The sequence below is a fragment of the Chiloscyllium plagiosum genome, chromosome 38, assembly GCF_004010195.1.
Source record: "Chiloscyllium plagiosum isolate BGI_BamShark_2017 chromosome 38, ASM401019v2, whole genome shotgun sequence".
Classification (NCBI taxonomy): Eukaryota; Metazoa; Chordata; class Chondrichthyes; order Orectolobiformes; family Hemiscylliidae; genus Chiloscyllium; species Chiloscyllium plagiosum.
In genome coordinates, this window is record NC_057747.1 from 16,131,700 (window position 1) to 16,153,330 (window position 21,631).

Genomic DNA, 21,631 nt, shown 5'->3' on the forward strand with positions numbered 1-21,631 from the left:
ACTGTGGGAGGAAACCAGAGCCCCTGGAGGAAACCCACACGGCACGAGGAGAATGTGCAAACTCCACACAGACAGTCGCCTGAGGCTGGAATCGAACCCATGTCCCTGGCGCTAAGCACTGAGTCACTGTGCCCCCCCCCACAAGTTGTTACATGTTCCAAGGAAAGTAGCATCTGCTTATGAGGTGCACTTTGAGATTAATAAACCATAAAAGTACCGATTTAATACCTGTGCTTGCACAGTGGTTTGAGACTGGTACTTGCATTGAGTGATGCAATTTCAGACATATACCTGACATCCCACAACCTACCAAAGGGCTCATTCAAGATCTTTTTATTGCCTCCGCTCTTGATTCCTTCAATGTATTCTTTTCCAGCTAGTCTGCCACCCTCCATAACTTGGAACACTGCTGCCAGTCCCTCACACAGAATAATCCCTGCTCATCCACATATTTTTCCTCCCTCACACACACACAATATATCCCAGTTCCCATGCATTAACATTTCGAATTTCCAACTCTGAACTAACATACAATCAAGACCTTGCTTGTCCTAAATTCTGTAATCTCTTTCTGTTCAACCCCTTTCCATACCATGCATTCAAGCAAAGCATTCAAGAGAGCATTGGATAATGAGCTGGATATAAATAACGTGCAAGCATATGGGGAGAAAGCAGGAAATTGGCAGTAGGTAATGATGCTCATTTGGAGAGCCAGAGCTGACAAGATGGGCCGAATGGCTAATACCTCTGTGATTCTTACCAGTCCATTCCCTTCTGCATGTTCGCTCATTCTGTCTTTGCTTCTTCACAGCTGTTGTTTCAGCAATCTAGCTTTTGATCTCTAGAATCCTCCCTTTAAACCCCTCTGCCTTTCCATGGTCCTCTCCTACATGAAGACCCTCATAAAATCTTCCCCTTTGACGAACCCTGCGGTCATCATGCCTGATGTGTGCTCCTTTATTTTAAGAGTCTATTTCCTTCACGCTGTAGTATAACATCATGGGACATTTTCCACATTAAATCCGCAACATAAATGTTCCATGGGATATGGTTTGAAAATTAGTAAAATGTGGAGAGGAACGGGGTTCTACTTTTTCTGTGATGTAGAGAGGCCGAACTGAGTTCTACTGCCAAACTTCCCATCATCTGCTAGGAAAGAAAAGCTGAGCTCTGTTCAACAAGTTACAAATATTCGTAACATTTTAATATTTGTGAATGGACAAAAATTAAAAATGTGAATTTTTTAAATTAGTTTTTAGGATAAGGACATTGTTGGCTGGCCAGCATCTATTGCCTGTCCTTACTTGCCCCTGTAAACGCTGATGGTGAGCTGTCTTCCTGAATCTCTGCAGTCTGGGTGCTGTAGGTAGACCCACAATGCCACTAGGAAGAGGGTTCCAGGACTTTAACCCAATGGCACTGAAGGAATGGCAATTTATTTCCAAGTCAGGATGGTGAGTGGCTTGGAGGGGAACTTGCAGATGGTGGTGTTCCCATAGACCTGCTGTCCTTGTCCTTCTAGATGGAAGTGATCGTGGATTTGTAAGGTACTGTCTAAGAAGCCTCAGTGTATTTCTGCAGTGCATCTTATAGACAGTACACATTGCTGTTACTGTGCACCAGTGATGGAGGAAGTAGATTTTTGTGAATGTAATGACAAATAAGCAGGCTGCTTTGTCCTGGATGGTGTCAAGCTTCTTGAATGTTGTCTGTATTTATAACTTATACTTAGAAAGTAGAATGAAGACTGGAGTATGATTTGAACCAATGAGGTCAAAGGAAAAATATTTGATGCAAGTTGATTTCACAAAACTGACCCAAGTTCAATTTTGGTGACAGTCACAGAATACTGCACACCTTTGCATTGTTTACTGGCATCAATACAAAATGTGTGGGTATAACTCTTTTGGTTAATTGCCAACACTCGGTTCTATTCAGACCATAGTTGGAATCTGTTCTGCAGGTTTCAGAGGTGTCTTCTTCCAGGTCTAAGCTGGAACAAACAGTTTCATTTCACAAGAATAATTTAAAATTGCATGCCATGCAATACAATTCCAGTCTCTCTTTTCTGAACAGCTAGATTAAGATCTCTGGCAATGTTTACGCCCAGAGTAAAACACCGTGGTGTCAAGCTGGCAATTTTGAACCGCGAACTAACTACAGGCACAGCCAAGTGCGATTGTTGAAGACTTGGCTTAATGCAGAACAATCTGATTCAATCTAAATGTTACCTCCTGGTGTAAACAGATTATACTATGAAATAAGATGACAGAATTACCATTTCTTAAAAGGGCCATGGCATCCAGCAAAAGAGCAGGCTCAAATATTTCAATTCTCAATTTCTGCAGACAACTAAATAAATAAGTTAGAAGGTATGTATTCTAATGAAAACTGTGGGAAAACCGATAAAGGATTCAAATTCCAACTTTACATTCATCTGATCCACTCATTGCTCAACTTTGGGTACATGATACCAATATTTGACAATGGTTTTAAAGGGATTTTTGAAAAATCTTTAGTAGGTTAATTGTAGAGTCATGGTAATATGATGGTGTATAATTGGTTATGATTTCATATTTGCCAACTCATCACTAATCTGGATGTTTGCATGTTTATCCCACCAATAGGAAATTGAAACAATGTTGAATGCTGTGGGTGTTAGTACCAAGCACATAGAATGGGATGTTTGAGTCTGCAATGCCAGGAGGTATTTGGCACTGCTCTGAGCACGTGATTGTGGGCATTGTGTATTTGTGACAGAAAGAGATAGTAAACGAACACTTAAAAACTTAAAAACAGCAATAATTAGAAGTAAGTCAGCTAAATTCAAAAGGATATTCTAGCCCCACCCGACCCCAGTCATGTACTTTAACTTTAATGAAGTCACTTCTCCACACTTTATCCAGAATGACATTGAGACATGGAATAATTTTAAAACCACACCGTACCAAGAACATCCACATCAAAGCTAAACTGTGGGTCTCCCATGCTCATTCACAGACCCAAGTTCTAGCAAAAGCACACTTAGCCAACTTAGTCACTAGGAAGCTCAATGAACATGACAGCAGTGGCAACTAAATTACAACTTACTGGACCACAGAATACAACACAGAAGGGACGACCCCACATAGGACGGACATGGAACAGCATGGTGTTAAACTTACAGGCACGTAAACTGGTGGAGCAATCATTAACAGAGACAGAAGAAAGTGGGAAGGTTCTCTCAAGGGTGTCCAAGTTACTATGTACACTGTCTGACATGCAAGTGCAGTCACGCTCACAGCGTCCGCAATCAAAACAACATGCGAGTTTCATTCTCTTGTAGATGGACATCTTGGCTATAATCATGTTTTCGATGGAAGGAGAGGAAGAGGAGCAGGTTAATGGCAAGGTTACTCAGTCTGGCAGTTGGAAGGAATTAACACGGGATCTAATACAGGCCTTAGTAACATACGCAGGCTTGACAAGGAAGAAGAGCTGAGACTATTTCACGAAAGGAGCGATAAGAAAATCACATTTAAAAGTTAAAAAGCAAGAGTTCAGCAGATAAGTTTGAATATACAATTCACATTCTTAGATATTTTCAAGTTCATGCCACACGGGATACTGTTCAACAGGAACACAAGAAACTGGTGAAAATTTTAATTGTAAACCTGCTCATTATATCCCTTTTAAACAATTTAGCCAAAGCAGGCAACCAATGGAAAAAGAATTGTATTTTTGTGATTGTTCTTTTCGCCGCTCTCCATTGTTTTGCACAAGCATGTGGTGCTGGCAAGAATTTGGTATAATTAGCATTTCCTTACAATTAATACTATGCTAATGAGCATGACAAAATTTAGGTAGCACATAAAATACAGGTCCAATTCTTTCAAGCACACAAGATGCCAAAATGGTTATTGTGCTAATTGATTCACTTGTTCAATGAAATTTGTAATATAAATAATATACACCATATTATTTGATAATAAACCTAATGTACTGGTAATGAGGAATAATTTAAGTTTCTCATATTAAGTAAAGCAAAAATCAGTCTTGGATGAACAAGCCATTATGCCACGTGAATGACATACTTAAAGCTCTCAACTGAGTCAAGCACTGACCTAAGGCCATTTATATCAAAATTACTGGCCAAGCAAGGGTCACGCTATGATTGAGGAAAAAAAGGCACTGGAAGGTGAAGAATGAGAGGCATCTTCAGTAGCATCCCCATTTCTCTGCGGTCTTTTCAGCGGTTAGTTGCAAAACATTAATTTTCAGGAAAATCTTTTTTTAAGATTATCCGCTAGCTGAGAAAAAAATGATCATATCATGCAGCATTAAGCCTGTTCAATGCACGCAACAAGACTGTTCGGTTAGCACTGTTACTTCAATGAAGGAAGTAGCATCAAAGAATAATAAATGCTGATGATGCTGGGTAGCATCGGCCTCTTGTCTTCCTTTGAATGATGCCAATCTTTTCAGTGTGACATTAATTGAGTCTGACAAGTCTTTAAAAGGAATGGAATCTTGAGGGAGATGAACCATTTTTTGATCTTGTTTCTTGAAATGAAACCAAATACTTGAGCCAAATTATTCTTCCCAATCAATGGGGGAATTGTGAAGAAGACGTGGGTGCCTATTTTTTGTTTTTTTAAAAAAAAGGAAGACTTGAGGAAACAATTTCTGAGTCCATGCAGAACCACCAAAATAACAGCATGCTGATAAACATAAGAGCCTTCAACCTTGGCAATAATGAAAAGGTAATAAAAAAATTCAAAAAGGTTTATTAAGATTGAAGCATCCATAAACATTAATATTCTAGCTTGTTTTTCAAAAAAAAACATGCTGTAAGAAATACACTGCATTCGTTGTGGAAATAAAACGCAAACATTAATAGCACTTTCAGACAATGACATGTTAGTTGTTAATGAGATGCATGTAGTTCTACACACGAAGGACGTGTCCACTAACTCAACACACAAACTGCTGTATGGATTCCTTGCAAAAACATGTTTATACTGCCACTTTTATATTTTTAAAAATGATTTTTTTTGGAATAATCATCGTTGAGGAGGACCTGAAACACCACACGCTGTTGGAGACCAGAGGGGGAATAAGAAGGTCTCTGAGGACATCTAGTGGATGGCTATCAGAGAGCACCATGCTCAGCAAAAGGTGAAAACTGTCAGGGTCCAGTCACGGGTAGTGAGTAAAAAAGGGCCCAACTACCAGGAAGAATCAAAATGGTGACAAATTCATTTTAATTCAATGTCTATTGATACTCATTTTCATAAAAATGGAATGAGGAGTTGAGGGATAATAAAAGAAGAACAAGATGATTATTTTGAATGGTGAAATAAACTTTTTCTTCTGATAATAGTTTCTCAATTTGTGGGATTTAGAAGATGGCCTGTTCAGTGAAAATACAGCAGCAATATTAAACTGAGAAGCAGGCTCAAAATGGTGGCAGCATCCAAACTACCTTCACAATCTACTAAAGAAAGCTTTCCAACACCTCTATTTTTCCATAATTCGAGTAGAGTACCAGGGCCAGGGGCTGTTTTTTGTGAAATGGGGATTTTGTTTTGCCAACTAATAAAATTAGGCATTGGATTTTATTGCTTGAGCTAGACTGTTGGTGCAGAAGTAGTGTTCTCTGTCCACCTGTTAAACATTCTCCACATAATATAAGAGTAAGATGCACAAACAAAACATTACTTTTGAAAGATTTTAACCCTCTTTAAACATCCTGCACTGTTTTCTTCAAATAGAAAGTTTCTTATTTGTTCACTGAAGGCTATACTTTATACAGGTTCTGTAGCCCATACAATCTCGACAATGGATTTTCAACTACATCCTCATATGTTGGCTATACACAACACTTTGTATCAATGGGTCAATGATTTGCAGTTGGAAGCAGGAACCTTGACTGTTGTTTCCCTCCAAATGTAGGAATATTGGTAATACCACAGCCTTCAAACTATCTGAGGTAGGCAAAATCAGCTCACCTAGATAACCAAATCTGGCACCTCTTTGCTGGCCTTTCTTGATGGTACACTAGCCTTTCTCCAATACCAAGGCACTATGTCAGTAACATTTAAATCCCTTGACATCAATGCTATATCCTCTGCAATGCAAATTTTCAGGACTCTCAGATCATGGGGCAAAACCAAATTCTCCAGTGGAAGAAGCACTTACACACTTGCCACATCTGAAGCTACCTGTACTGCACTCATGTTGCCTAAAGAAAGGTGAAAGGGCATCCTTGTGACAAAAATGGCAGCATGGCTCCTAAACTCCTTTTGCACTTCAAGTGAACATAAAAATTGGAAACATTGCAAGAAGGTTTTGGAATGAATGCAATACTTATTTTATCTTTCCTCTTTATGCTATCATCAACCAATGAAAGCTCATTGAACACCAAACCTCACTACTACTCATTTCTTTGCTTTAACTGAATTTTTACGCTGGTATTTTGCTGCTGGGCTGCTGTATTTTCTACAGATTCAAAGTGATCTGTGGGCGGTGCTGAAGATGATGTGTACGTATGATGTAACTGCTACACATGCAACATAAAAATCTCTTGCTTAAGGTAGACAGGTTGGATCGCACTCTGGGCAACAGGGAACCCGTTTTTACTCACAATAGATCACTACCAGTGTGAAGTTAAATTATAGAGTTTCATGTTCCAGGGCAGCAAGGAGAAAAATAAATTAAAAATACATCAATCATCAAAAGGTATTGCAATCATTTCATACATGGATTCTCATGTGTTTTGAGTTCCACGGAAAAAAAGGTCTATATGCAACTGTGTTTTGTGCTTTCTCTTTTTCCATTACATTTTCTACAACATGAGACAAACCTAGAAGGGATGAACACTTAAAAAAAATATAAGTTCACATATACAGCAGAAATATCGTTATGTATCAAAATTCAGCATTCTTTTTCTAACAATTTCCTTCTTTGGGTGGTTGGGGGGGGGGAAAGATGGTGGGGGCAGGGGCGGGGGAGGTGGAACTGAACTGGCTATTGCAATTACTACCCCACCCCAACTTCGTCACCTCGAAGAAATTTGTCTTTGCAAATTCTGGATCATTCTTTAAATAATTCAGATTACGATGAAAAAATAATGATACTTTTAAGCTGATTTTTATTTGTTGTGCATTCAAGCAACCAAGATTTTCTTCTTCCATAAAAAAGATAAAGCTACTCACTTTAATTATTCTTGACCTCCATGGATGCACAAAGTTTTTTTTGTTTAAATTATTAATAATGGGCCTAAAAGGTTTGGACAAGTGACTAAGTAGGTCAGGTATATGTTAACAATGTGACATGACTAATGCCAATATAATGATAAATCTGCTGGACTTTCATTCTAAATGTGACAGCAACTACTAAGATGTGTGCTCTTCTAAAAAAAAACCTCTGCATTTCTGGTACTGTATTCGAGTATTGCATTTTGCATGCTCCACCATTATGGACTGTGAAATACAATGCATTTGGCAAGGGTTTGTCTTTGTTTTTCCAGCTGACTTGGAGCATTACCTCTAGAGTTTTCAAACAGCAGCAGTTTAGTTCTGACAAGCTCTTTCTTCAGCCTCACTAATCATGTCATTTTATTTATACATCTGTTCTACATCACATCATTAATAGACTGAAATTTGGACTCCTCATTTTAGGCATTCCGTTATTCTCCAAGTATATTTTTAATTTTTTGCATGCAGCTTAATCACATTAATGATAATTATTTTTCGCTCGCCAATCTGCAGCATTCATTAATTTTCCCCGATTTCCCATTATGTATTAATGGCATAATGTTAATCTAAACCTGCCTTCCTTTCAGGTAATTAAACTTCCTTTCATATAGTCTGAAAAATGTTGCTCTCCGCGTAATTTCTCTTGCCTTAGTTATTTGACTAGTTAGAAAGAGTTGGTAAAGGGCATTGATGGCACAGTTATATTGCCGCAAGCAGGTGGCCAACAGAAGCTAGGCACTGTGCCACTGAGCAAGTAAGAAGATAAGTCAAACAAACTATTCCACAGCCACTCTTTGACCAATGTAGTTGGCCAAGTTCTGAACAACCTGGAGCCAGTTATTGATCCACTCTATTGGCTGCAGGGAGCAATGGGTATTGGGGGAAGAGTTTCGGCCTTTACAAATTGAAGGCAAAATCCAAGATTTATCCATTCTGATGCACATAAAAGCATTAATGTTCTGCTCTAAAATAATAATTTACAGGGGTGTGAAAACAATGTTTTTACAACATTAAGAGTTGACTTATAATAATTATTAAGAGTTGAGTTCTTACACATGCTGGCCTTCATACACATCTTAGGTAAAAGATTTATATCTTGTAACAAACTTTATGGCAGTTGAACCAAATTCTGCCAAATAGGGACTATAATTAATGGTGGAGCTGCAATAAAATATGCACCTGTACATTTTATAACTGTTGGATATGAGTGTTTGGCTACTGCATAGCAGGCATTTATAGTTTGTTGCTTATACACAATGCTCACCGGATGAGTAAATGCAGATTTACATTCAATAATGTACCCACTTCTGACCACCAATGACAAGCTAATGACAGAAAATAGTTGATGTTTGACATGCCCTCCACCAATAACTATACACCGTTGGCACAATAATATTATTCAAAATGAACACTGATTGCAATGTACAATTACTAATAACAAGATAATAATGCAAAACAAAAGACATTTTTACTTACGTCGTTTGCAGCCACATTTCTTAATTCTTTTTGTATCTGTGATGTCATCATGACAAGCTTTGCAGTAGAAAAATGCCCTGAAGCAATAAAGTACAAGGATGACCATTTAATGGACAGAAGCCTTTGCTCCAGGCTACAGTGCCACAATTTTCACTAACACCCAACATGGCTTATTCAGATGGAGAAAGGCAGTGTAATGTCTTCGACAGCTAATCTTTACATGCGTTAAGTTCAAAGATATAAGGCCAGAATTTAAGTTCCAAATTCCACAGTAAGGTTCAGTAAGATTGTTTGAGGGGAATAGGAGAGACATTTCATTCCAACTGAAGGAAAAAAAAATTCAACAAAACATAAAAGGCCATTTGCCTCATCAATCCCGCTCCTTTCACAGCCATGCACACTTTGTGTTATCGTGGACTCTACCCAACATATTTAATCTCCTGAGGAAAAGTTGTGTGAAATTTCTCCCTGACCCCCTAAGGTAATTGACTGAAACTCCAGAATATCAATCTATCCTAACAAGACCCATTATTCAATTCTGACCAGCTGCCTCCAACCAATGACGTTTCCATGGCGTCGGTGTCACAAGAACTATTGTGTTTCCGAAAGTCATTGATCATCTCTGTCTGGACGTATCATTATATTCTTCAGTTCTACCTTTAACCAGATATGTAGCTGCTCTTCTTAAAGGAGTTAATCAGCACAGCCTGAACTGTTTTTTTGCTAAGAATCTGTTCCAATATCTACACTACTCTGTGGGGGAAAGAACATTCTAATCTCAAGTCCTGCCTGAGGCATGTTAATTTTGTTCTCATTTCCTGTAGTTCTGCACTCACTGTCCAAGTTAAATAACCTGCTTACATCTGTATTATCCATGACTATCAGCATTTTAAAGATCTGGATCCTTTCCTGAACTAACTTCTCCAATGACAAATTCAGTTTGGACAGCCTCTTTTCATAAATCACAGCCCTAAGGCTTCAATCATCCTTGTTCTTCCTGTAAAATGGTTTTGTTAGTGAAATGTTCAACTCATAAGTGTGTGGGATACTAAATGATGGGAATGGAGAAGTTTGTGCCTGGCACCTAATGTCAGCATTTAACAGGTCAACTTTGGATGAAACTCTCTCAATCAAACAATTTAACTGTTTGCCAGCACCTTCAACAAAGTAAAATACTCCCTTCATTGCAGAATTATCAAGCTATGTTTGACACCAAGTCACAGAAGATATATTTATGTTGAACATACAAACTGAGTGTGAGAGGAAGCCATTTAGCCCCTTGCTTAGGGGACCACAGTCCCGCCTACCCCAGTTAACCTTTCACCTCCTTACTTAACAAGAACCTATTCACCCTACCTAAAAAATATTAAAGGACTTTGCTCCCACCACCTTTTCAGGAGGAAAGCTCCAAAGACTCTCAACTTTAAGAGAGAAAAAATATCACCTCATCTGTTTGAGATGGGTGACCCTAGATTTTAAATAGTGACTCTTAATTCCAGATTCTCCCGTAACAGAAGACATTCTCTCCACATCTGCTCTGTCAAAATGCTAGGGATCTTGTATCTTTCAATAAAGTCAGCTTTTATTGTTCAAAAGTGCAGCAGATACGAGCTTATCCTGCCGAACCTTTCCTCATAAGAAATTCCTTAAAAAGAAAGAGGGCGGGTCAGATGAAAATCACCCATCTACACTTTCTGTCAACTCCCCTTCATAACTGTCCCCTTCCTATTACCAATATCCTGGGTGGATTTGGTACCTGCAACAGGTTGGAATTGTCTAATCTAGGAGTGCAGTAGGCCCTTTGATGAGGCAAGAGCTATAGGTTGGTGGGACATCCATCCCTTGGATCCTTAACTAAGATGAAGATTCACTGATGGCTGTGAATTGCCTGATGTATGGGCCTTCCATGCAAGATGACACTGCTCTCACCAGTTTTCCTGCTGACAGCTGAGACCACTGACACCTCCACAAGATTCGATCATCAGAGTCAGTGAAGAATCCTTTTACCCTCAAAGTATCAGATGAGAAACGGCATAACTTAGCAGCTGTCTTCTGTTATAGTGCAGTGTGGAAGCAGGCTATTTGGCCAAGCGAGTCCACACTGACTCTCCAAAGAGCATCCAACCCAGACCCACCCCTCTATCTCTGTAACCCTGTATAGCTAACCCACACAGGGCTAATCCACCTAACCTGCACGTACCAGGATACTATGGGAAATTTCTCATGGCCAATCCACCTAACCTGCACGTACCTGGATACTATGGTCAATTTCTCATGGCCAATCCACCTAACCTGCATGTACCTGGACACTATGGTCAATTTCTCACAGCCAATCCACCTAACCTGCACGTACCTGGATACTATGGTCAATTTCTCACGGCCAATCCACCTAACCTGCACGTACCTGGATACGATGGTCAATTTCTCATGGCCAATCCACCTAACCTGCGCATCTTTAGACTGTGGGAGGAAACCAGAGCACTGGTGAAAATCCATGCAGACACAGGGGAGAATGTGCAAACTTCATACAGACAGTCACCCGAGGCTGGAATCGTTCCTGGGTCCCTGGTGCAGTGAGGCAGCAGTGCTAACCACTGAGCCACTATGCCGCCTGTCTTCTCTCGACATATTCCAGTATTCAATTTTTTTTTGTATTTATAATTCATGTTTTGCATTTTAAATATCTCCATTTCGCAAAATGTATGATTTGTAAATTAAAAATGTCTTTCTTCACAAAGTCGAGTCCCATTAAAAAGTATATGAAATGATTTCCCTGTGAATTAGTCTCTAGTCTTGACTGGGGGACTAACACAACACTCATAGGTACATAATACGAAAAGGCAATTGGTAGGTATTATCCCAGATCTAATTCTGCAGAGCAGACCACAGGACAATGGATTAGAGAATTGAACACCCTTTTTTTGCCATCACTGATTCTGAGCTTGAACCCAAAACATTCAGTCTAAGAAAATTCAAATGGCAAACTGACTGGAGTAGATTCATGAAGTCATAATTGGCAACAAGAGAGTAACACTTGAGGAACAAAAGATTCTTCAAGTTACAGGCACTAAACAAAATGATTATTACTCAGTTTCTCAGAAGCAGAAGTCCATCAGACTAACCGTTGCCCACAAACAAGAACTGGTTAGCATGAGTCCAGTATGTGATGTTCTTCTGTTTTCAGGACCAATGCAGATGAGAGAAACTTTCTGTCTTTAAAAACAATAGTATTCATCTTTTTTTGCTGTTATTTATTTTAAACTTAGATTTCCTCTGGATCAGTTTTAGATTTTGCTTTCCTTGCTGGCAGAAATGAGGCCTATCAGGATCTGCCTTCAGTAAGGCTCATTAAACCCGTCTGGTAGTTTAACAGACACAAATAGTCGAGTAACAACCAAAGGTGTTACTTCGATTCTGAATTCAAATTATGGGCCCCATTTTAACTTTCTGTCATTGAGTAGGCTTTGAATGAGTTAAAATAGCAAATGCCCACATCTTCAAAGAATAGAAGCAGTGGCTTTCTGCTTGTCAATCATGGTGATTTCTGATCATGTTGAAAGAGAACCAGCTTACACTTAAACAATTGCATTCTTCTCTAATTTGCATTGAAAACTGCATTCAAATCAATTGTATGATTAATTCTATGCTGTAATGTTAACAATTTATTTTAACAACCCAAACCTTGAACTATGTGCATTCCCACCAGGCAGTGTCAGATATGCTACTGAGGAACACTTTGAGGTCTTTAGAAAAATCAATATTCCTTATCTGTTTAAACATTGAATGGAATGAATTGTATCTTAATGTACAGGGAAGCATAATCCAGCAAGATCTTTTGAGGGGAGTTCATGGGTAATCAGTCTTTACTAAAAACCTGTGTATCACTTATCATAACCAGTTTAAATATTACAGCAAAATCCATGTTGAACAATATCACTAATGGCTAAATAGTTGCTGCATCATTTAACTAAGTCCAGTTTAGTGGGTGAGTGGATTGCTACCAAATCTTTTAATGAAAGGTTGATACATCATAACAGGCATTAACAATCATTAATGCTTTGTTGGAATATAGTCCTGAATTCTCTTTCCCTAGGAAGGTTGGAAAAAGGAACAGCATGAGGGGCCAATCTACAGCTCTCACTCAGTTCTCAGCTCTTCACCAAATTCAAGATTTAGTGCTACGCTGAATGGCATTGGCTAAATATCGGGCCTGTGTTCTCTGAAGATTTTCAGAATGAGAGGTGATCTCATTGAAACGCACAGAATTCTAGAGGGGCTTCATGGGGTGGATGCTGACAGATTGGTTCTTCTGGTCAGGAGACCCAAAACATGGACAAGTCTCCAGAAAACAGCCCACCATTTAGGGGGAAGAAGAGGAAATAAATGAAACTAGATAGACCACGTGGCATTAACCGAGGCATCGGAAACAACAATGGCAAACTTAGTTTTGTCAACTCCTGACTAATGTTTGGGGCAATGTGCCAAACTTTGGACAAACCTTCCTCACAGTCAAGCAATAGCCTGACATGGTCATATTCATGGCATCATACCTTGCAGACCATATCCCAGATAACACCATCACCATCCCTAACTACGTCTATCCCGCTAGTAGGGCAGCCTATCAGTTGTGCTGTAGAGGTTTACAGTTGGGAGGCAGTTAGCCTAGGAGTCCTCAGTATTGACATCAGGTCAAACATAGTAAAGGAAATCTCTCACTAATTATTATCGACTGCATAGAACATAGAACAGTACAGCACAGAACAGGCCCTTCAGCCCACGATGTTGTGCTGACCACTGATCCTCATGTATGCACCCTCAAATTTCTGTGACCATATGCATGTCCAGTAGTCTCTTAAATGTCCCCAATGACCTTGCTTCCACAACTGCTGCTGGCAATTCATTCCATGCTCTCACAACTCTGTGTAAAGAACCCACCTCTGACATCCCCTGTATACTTTCCTCCAACCAGCTTAAAACTATGACCCCTCGTGTTAGCTATTTCTGCCCTGGGAAATAGTCTCTGGCTATCGACTCTATCTATGCCTCTCATTATCTTGTATACCTCAATTAGGTCCCCTCTCCTCCTCCTTTTCTCCAACTCACTATCAGCTATTAAATCAGTACCTCTCCACGCTGAACGTAACTTGGAGGAAACACTGAGGGTGTCAGAGAGCAGAATGTACTCTGTATCAGTGACTTCAATATTCATCAACAAGAGTGGGTCAACACCACCACTACTGACCAAGCCAGTTGAGTCCTAAAGGACATAACTGTTAAACTAGTTCCTTGGTAGATGGTGAAGGTACTAATGAAAAGGAAAAACACCCTTGATTTTATGCTCATCAATCTGCCTGCCACTGATGCATCTGCCACATCAAGTCTGCACATTGAAGATTTCCTGTTTCATGATAAATGGGATCAATTTGAACAGATCTAGCAATTCAAGACTGGGTAGCTATGAGTGTTCCCAATCATTAGCTGCAGTAGAACTGTACAAAAACATAATCAAAAACTGTTTTGCTCAGCCTATCCCCCGCTCTACCATTTCCATCTAGCTAAGGGAATCAACCTCAGTTCAATGAAAAGCACAGGAGTACAAGCTAGAAGCAACATCAGGCATATTGAAGAAAATGAGGTGTCAATCTGGTGGATCTGCAACACTGGACTACTTGCAATCCAGACACCATAAGCAGTATATAACAGAGGGCTAAGTGATCCCACAAGCAACAGATCAAAGGTAGGCTCTGCAGTCGTGCTACATCTAGTTGTGAACGGTGGTGGCCAATTAAATAACTAATTGGAGGAGGAAGCTCTATAAAGATCCTCATCCTCAATGAAGGGGACGCCCAGAACATCAAGGGCAAAAGATAATGCTGAAATATTTGAAACAATTTTTGGCCAGCTGTCAATAATTCATCTTATCCTCCAGAGATTCCCTAATGATAAGAGTCTTCAGTGATTTTGAATTGCTCAATATGATGCCAAGAGATGGCTGCAAAAGCTGTGGGCCCTGACAACATTACAGCAAAGATCCTGAAGACATGTGCTCCAAAACTTACCACACCCCTAGGCAAACTATTCCAGGACAGTTACAACATGACAAAGTGGAAAATTGTCCAGGTATGTCCCATTCACAAAAATGATGACAAATCCAACCTGGCTAATTACTGCCCTATTGGTCTCCACTTGATCATCAATCAAGTGATGGAAGTGCTATCAAGCAGCACCTACTCAGCAATAATCTGCACCACCAGGACCACTCAGCTCCTGACCTCATTACAGCCTTGGTTTAAACATGGACCAAGGAGGAGAGATGGTCTTTGACATAAACACTGTGCTTGACCAAGTGTGGTCGAGAGCCCTTCCAAAGCGACAGAGGGAATTGGAATCAGGGGAAACCTCAATGCTAGTTGGTCCCATTACCAAGCACAATAGAAGTTAGTAGTTGTTGGATGCTAGTCATCTCAGCTCCAGAACATCGCTGCTGGAATTCCTCAGTGTATCCTAGGCCCAATAATCTTTAGCTGCTTCATCACTGGTCTTCCCTCCATCATAAGGTAGGCAGTGGGGATGTTGACTGACGGCTGCCCAATGTTCATCTCTATTCGCAACTCCTCAGATACTGAAGCAATCCATGTCCAAATGCAGCAAGATCTGGACAATATGAAGGCTTGTGCTGACAATTGCCAAGTAATATTTATGCTTGCAAATGTGCCAGGCAATGACAATCTCCATGAAGAAAGAATCTAACCATCACCCTTTGACATTCAATGGTATCAACATTACTGAAACCCTTACTAACAACATCCTGGAGTTATCACAGATTTGAAACTGAACTGGACCAGACACATGAATACTATGGCTACAAGAGCAGGTCAGAGAATCCCTGCAGTGGGTAACTCTTTTCCTGACTCCCCAGAGCCTGTCCACTATGTACAAGACACATGTCAAGAGTGTGATGGAATACCCCTGATTTGCCGGATGACTTCAGCTCCAACAACATTCCATGATACCATCCAGGACAAAGTAGCCCATTTGATTCCCACCACATCCATGAACATGAAATGCTCTCCCTCCCTGCAACCTTTCAAATGGCACAGCAGCAGCAGTAGTGACTACCGTCCACACGGTGCGCAGCAGAAATTCACCAAGGCTCCTTAAACTACAACTTCTATACTCACAACCACTACTATCTAGAGTGATAGTCAGCAGATACATGGGAACAGCACAACCTGCAAGTTTCTCTCCAAGTCACTCACCATGCTGATTCAGAAATATCTTACTACTCCTTTAATGTCACTGGTTAAAAATCCTGGTACTCCTTTCCTAACAGACTGCCTTGTTAAAGATCAGCACAGCACAGCTCATCAGCACAGTTTCACAGGCAATCTGGGATGGACAATAAATACTAGCTTTGCCAATGACATCCACACTTCATAGAGTCATAGAGATGTACAGCATTGAAACAGACCCTTTGGTCCAACCCGTCCATGCCGACCAGATATCCCAACCCAATCTAGTCCCACCTGCCAGCACCCGGCCCATATCCCTCCAAACCCTTCCTACACTTCCCTCGAAGGATTGAGAATCTCCAGAATACTCTCCCCAGAGCGTGATGGATAGTCTACCCCTGATACCTTTAAGGCTGAAACAGACAGATTTCTCTCATTTCACAGGGACCCAGTTGATATCACTAGTGGGGAGGAAAGAGGAGCTGAAACTCACAATTGGCCATGATCATATCAAACAGCAGATCTGGCTCAACAGCCCCTATGGTCTACTTCTGTTCCTAGTTTTTGGCACTGAAGCAATTCACATTGTTGGATTTGAGTAGAACGAGCTTTGCTCTCTATCTTGACCCTGTTATACATGACCAAGTGACCTTAAGTAACTCACCAGATTCTCTGCAGAAGATCTCTGGCAATATTGTGGCATCCATTGCTGCAAGAATATGATTCCATCCCTTCCTAATTTTGTAATTATGCTCACTGGTTTTCTGATACATCACTTAAAAAAGAAAGAGCTTTGAATTTTTTTGAATCCCACTCTGCCTCTATAAAAATTCTGACTGGCACTAATAGTCACAGTTCTAATACCAGCCAGGAGCATGGAAGATTCTGATCCATGAAATTCCACAAAGACAGTCAACTCATCAGAGTACCATTGTCTAAGAACATCTTCTCATGGGATTATACCCAGCACTGTGTTCCATTCCTTCCAAAGCTAACAGTGGTGGCTTTGACAAAGACAGATTAAGCATCGGGTATAATGGTGTCTGAGCAACATTACGAGCAGACAAATGAACTTGGCCATCTTGCTTGCCATGACAGCAACAAAACTCCCAGCTGCTTTTATTAAGTTTGGACAGTTCACATTTACATCCATCCCTTTAACATTTGAATGCTGAAGAACATTTTGGAATTAATGCCAAACTGTTAAAAAATTATCATCCTAACTTATGAAAATGCTTTCTTCCCATAAAAAGTGAGTTGCTGGATTACAAGTAATAATATTCTCAGACTTGACTTGATTTCTCACTATTCCAAAAAAAGCAAAAATATGGGACTAAATATTGTTTGGTATATTTCATCATTAATTGGAAACAGATTACATTTGCTTTCATTTTCCAAGGATCTCAATCAAACAATTACCTTTTCACTTCTTTGGCATCACTTGCAATGAAGAATCCCAATGTGCCTTCATGGATCTTGATGTGGTTCCCAGGATTGATTAGTATGCTACTCAGTGAAAACAGAAAAACACCAAATTTCTGTTACCTGCAGCTGAAGAAAAGCATTGTCTTGATAGTAAGTGATTCAAAGGGGAATGGTGAAAACATTCCCACGGCAATTGAAAACTCTCTTACATGATCTGCACATTCTGACAGATGATTGTAAATGATTCAATTAATGACTGAAAGGAGCTTGTTTATCAGACCCATAATATTAAGATAAGCAAAGCACCATCTGCTTCAAAACATACACCCTTAAACAAATCTCATTTTAGCTCATTTGAAAGTCTTTGATAACAAAGCAAAGCTTAGGCTTTTAAATTTAATCTGGGTGATGTAGCTCATTGCTAATCACAGTGTCTGAACTGACTTCAAAAGTGCAGTTTAAAGGTTAATTTTCAGGATGAATGTTTTTTGATGGGTGACTGCTGCTTTACCTCTATGCAGAAGTAGTGCTTTTCTTTGCTGCAAACCTACTTGTTCTAATTTGCCAATTTTTTTTTGTTCTATTTTGATTAGGACCCTGCTCCCTCTTGCTGTTATGATGACACATTCCCCAACTGACAAGGTCCCAAGAAACCTTCTTGTCAAGCTCTCCCCATTACTCTTGAGCTGGTTAAGAGGAGGAGATGTCTGAAGTGAACTCTAGTTTTTATTGAGTGTTACCTCTGATGATAATATGTTGCGATCAGATACTTTCCACTTGAATAACTTCTGATAAAATGGTTTAGGAATTGGATGTGGGTTTGATAGGCAAAACAGTTATATTTGAACCAACCAACATTACTTAGGCAAGAAAGATCTTGACAGCAATATTCTGGTGAAATGGAAAAGATTCTTCACTGAGTGACCACCATGTATGGACTGAAATCTAGCCCTGTATCCTTAAGGTGAAGCTACTATTCACAAATAATTTACCAGGACAGCTGCAGTGTCAAGCAAACAAGTTTCATTAGTTTGTTAGTTCCCCTGTGATTGCAAAACAATGTGAGTTCTGTGTAATATCATTAATGAACTGCAGTTTATCAATACCTTAAAGTAAGTCATAATTCTTTAAAGGTAATACACATCAAACTGATAACTATTGCACGCTAAATTATGTAGCTGACCCAAAAGAAAGAGATGGCTGGTATATGCTATCGACAAGAATCCCAATCTGTGTTTAAATAAATCTTACTTTAATCCCAATTGTTCACAATATTTATCCAGCTCTTTCTTCTGGGCACTCTTACACTACTTGATTCTATATAGTTCTACTTTCATATCCAAAGGCTTTGATTACTGGTTGACAAGAAGAAAAAAAACATGAAAAAGACTAGCAATAGAGAAAGCACACTCAAGATAAGGGATCTTCACAAATAAAGCACAGCAAGACCTAAATTGCTTCCAGGGATGATTCCTTGCAGTTGGTGATGTACAAGTGTTATCGATAGGGGCACATTCTCACCTCTTGGTTTGCTGAGATTATACCAGCATCACCTTTCATAGATACAGCTAAATTCCACAAGGATTCTTCAATAGTCTAAGGAGAATACCAGGCATTTCAGTTCTTTTTTAAAAAAAATCTTCCTATTCCCTCTGCCTTGTTCTTAGAATCATTCATCAACTAGCTGCTGTTCCTTTGATTTACATTATCCTTGCCTCCTACTGTTTTAAGTATTTCTGGAACCCTGCACAATGGATCTTGGCCCTTCACTTTCCTTTCTGAATAATAAAAAACAGCTCTCAAAGTAAACCTGCTAACATCATTTAATGCAATAATATTTCTAAATGGAATGGTGATTCTGTTTTAAAGTCAAATTTCACTTATCCTAAATATAGAGAAAATATGAAACCAAACAGATCAATCAGCATCAAAGTTAATGATTTTTCTGGATATTTTTTGTTCTTATTCTAGATTCACTACATTGATTTTTCATTTTCAATTCCCCCATTTTCTTGCATGCAGTTTTTATCTTCCTAGCTATTTCTATGTTTGCTTAATGCACTTCCACTATCTCACCAAGATTACTTTCCTACTTAGTAGTCTTTGATTTGCTATTAAGCAGTCACAAATTACTTAACCCATAAACCTTCTCTCTGTCACTGCAGCTTCTCATTATTTCTAATATCTTCTTCACCTTTTACTCCCAACTAACTGCAATCCCCTCCTCCTCCACCTTTATTAAGTTGGTAATTCTCATGTACTTGTTTTTCTACACTTGTTAAAAGTTATTGTTTCACTTCTGGTATAAAACATATTGAATTCTCCACTGTGCAAGTCCTGAATTGTTGGGAAGCTGCGAATATCTGACTTCAAGAAACTGGTGATTTATTCTAAACAAAATAATTTTGCAGTAAATGAAAAAATCTTTTATTTATCTCACACTTTATGACATTGTTGAAAGATCTCAAAGTGTTTGACACAATGAACATTCTTCAATATGGGACTCATTTGCACTGGCCTCCAATTGTTGGGAAATAGCCCAGCTTCTAACGATGATCACGTGTTCTAATTGCCTAGTTCATGAAGTTTTGAACATTTGAGTCCAGATATGTTCAATTCATGGTTCATTCTTAATACTTTCTAACAGTTTTTGTTTTAAAACATATTTTATTGTTGATGCTTTTGCTAAATAAATGCATGTGGGCCTTATTTCTTGCATTATTACTAGATGTAACAAAGAATATTATGTTAAAAGATGCTGTACGTAATTTCTCAAAGAGGAAAATATGAAATATACATTTTAAATCAGACACTATGGTATCTCTAAAAGCTGGTTCGGGAAAATGGTTTGTGCTTCTTGGATTTATTATGAAATTTATCAACAATACAAAGTGATACATAATATCCATGTTGTAAAATAATACCACTTGTGTGTTATTATTTATAAAATGTCGCTGTATCTTTATCCTGCCATAATTTGTATTGCTGGGTTGAATGGAACAGTTCTAATATGTGTCTTTATCATTTAGATGACCGCGCATATACATTGCACACTGGCGTATGTGCCCCTGTACTCTCATAAGTGTTTCATTCTTTATGAAATCAGAGTTCTGCAGACATCAGATTCAATCTAATATTCAATTGGCATTCTAATTAGATTATAAATTAATAAAAACCAAGTCTCGGTATAGATTTCCATGTATCAGCAAACTATTCATATGGTGCAAGAGTGACATATTAACAGATTAAATTTTAACAAGAAAAATCAAGGAAAAATCCCGGAAAGCAAATTTATGTTTGTATCGAATAGAGTTCAGTTAAACGTGGCAATGACATGCTTTCACCACAAACACAGAACAACACCTTCAAAAGTAGAGGAACAACCATTGCAAACCACATGTGATTGCAGTTAACTGAATGGCATTGGAAGCCCTCTTACTTTTGTTGTACATATACCACTGCACACGAGCTTGGAGTCAGACAAAGGAAGGAGGTCAGTAGGATTGGGGGAAAGAAGGGGAATTCTTGGGACAAAAAAAAAGAGAATAAGCAAGTAGCTACTAAGCTAGTTGGGTTAGCAATTGAATGCAACTTGAAAAAACAAAAATCATGAAAAAAAATCAAAGAATAAATTTGGTATCTTTGGGCTAAAAGATATTGCCAAAAATATTAATTTACTTCATGCATTAATATTTCACTCAATGTCAAGCAACAAACAGGGGTGGGAGATGGGCTCAAATGACAAGGGCCTGTCTTTTACAGTGGGCTAGGAGACAACCTGCAAGTTTGCTGAAGCAAGTAAAACTGTAAAGAAATTACAAAAACTGCTTCTGAAATATATATTTTCATATTTAGTGATCTGACTGTGTAAACATTGAGTGCGATCAGTTACCACCAGGGCATCTTAAAATTATAATTGTAAAAAAATTCAAATTCATTAATTAGCTAATGAATCAAGTTTTTGACTGTTCACTTTTCCCTTTCATTTCAATTAATTCACAAACAACACGAACTACTGTTTTGATGTACAAAAATGTGAAGACAGACAATGGGTAAGACATCAGTTGAAGACGTTGACAACCAGACAGCATAATAACACCTTGGCTGACTGACATTTATATTGCATCATTATGGGGGATGGGGAGGAATAAAACTTTATGCCAGCAAAGGTTTTAATAGGGAATGACTGGAAACACAATCCGTGAGATAGCAGAGAATGAAGGACCATCTGGAAAAATATATACAAATATCACTTTTGTT

At 38.9% G+C, this 21,631-nt stretch overlaps 1 protein-coding gene across 36 annotated transcripts in view; it reads right to left on the minus strand.

The window, feature by feature from the left end:
• Positions 1 to 21,631, minus strand: part of kcnma1a (potassium large conductance calcium-activated channel, subfamily M, alpha member 1a) — an 847,042-nt gene that overhangs the window by 142,383 nt on the left and 683,028 nt on the right. For 14 of the 36 annotated variants that reach the window (XM_043678944.1, XM_043678947.1, XM_043678946.1 and 11 more), the window contains 4 exons: positions 17,366 to 17,452; positions 8,715 to 8,791; positions 6,626 to 6,634; positions 3,165 to 3,338 (listed from right to left, as the gene is read on the minus strand). In XM_043678944.1, coding sequence (XP_043534879.1) covers positions 3,165 to 3,338; positions 6,626 to 6,634; positions 8,715 to 8,791; positions 17,366 to 17,452 — 347 coding nt within the window. The remainder of the gene's footprint in view (positions 1 to 3,164; positions 3,339 to 6,625; positions 6,635 to 8,714; positions 8,792 to 17,365; positions 17,453 to 21,631) is intronic. The other 22 variants (XM_043678974.1, XM_043678973.1, XM_043678966.1 and 19 more) reach the window with 3 other exon arrangements.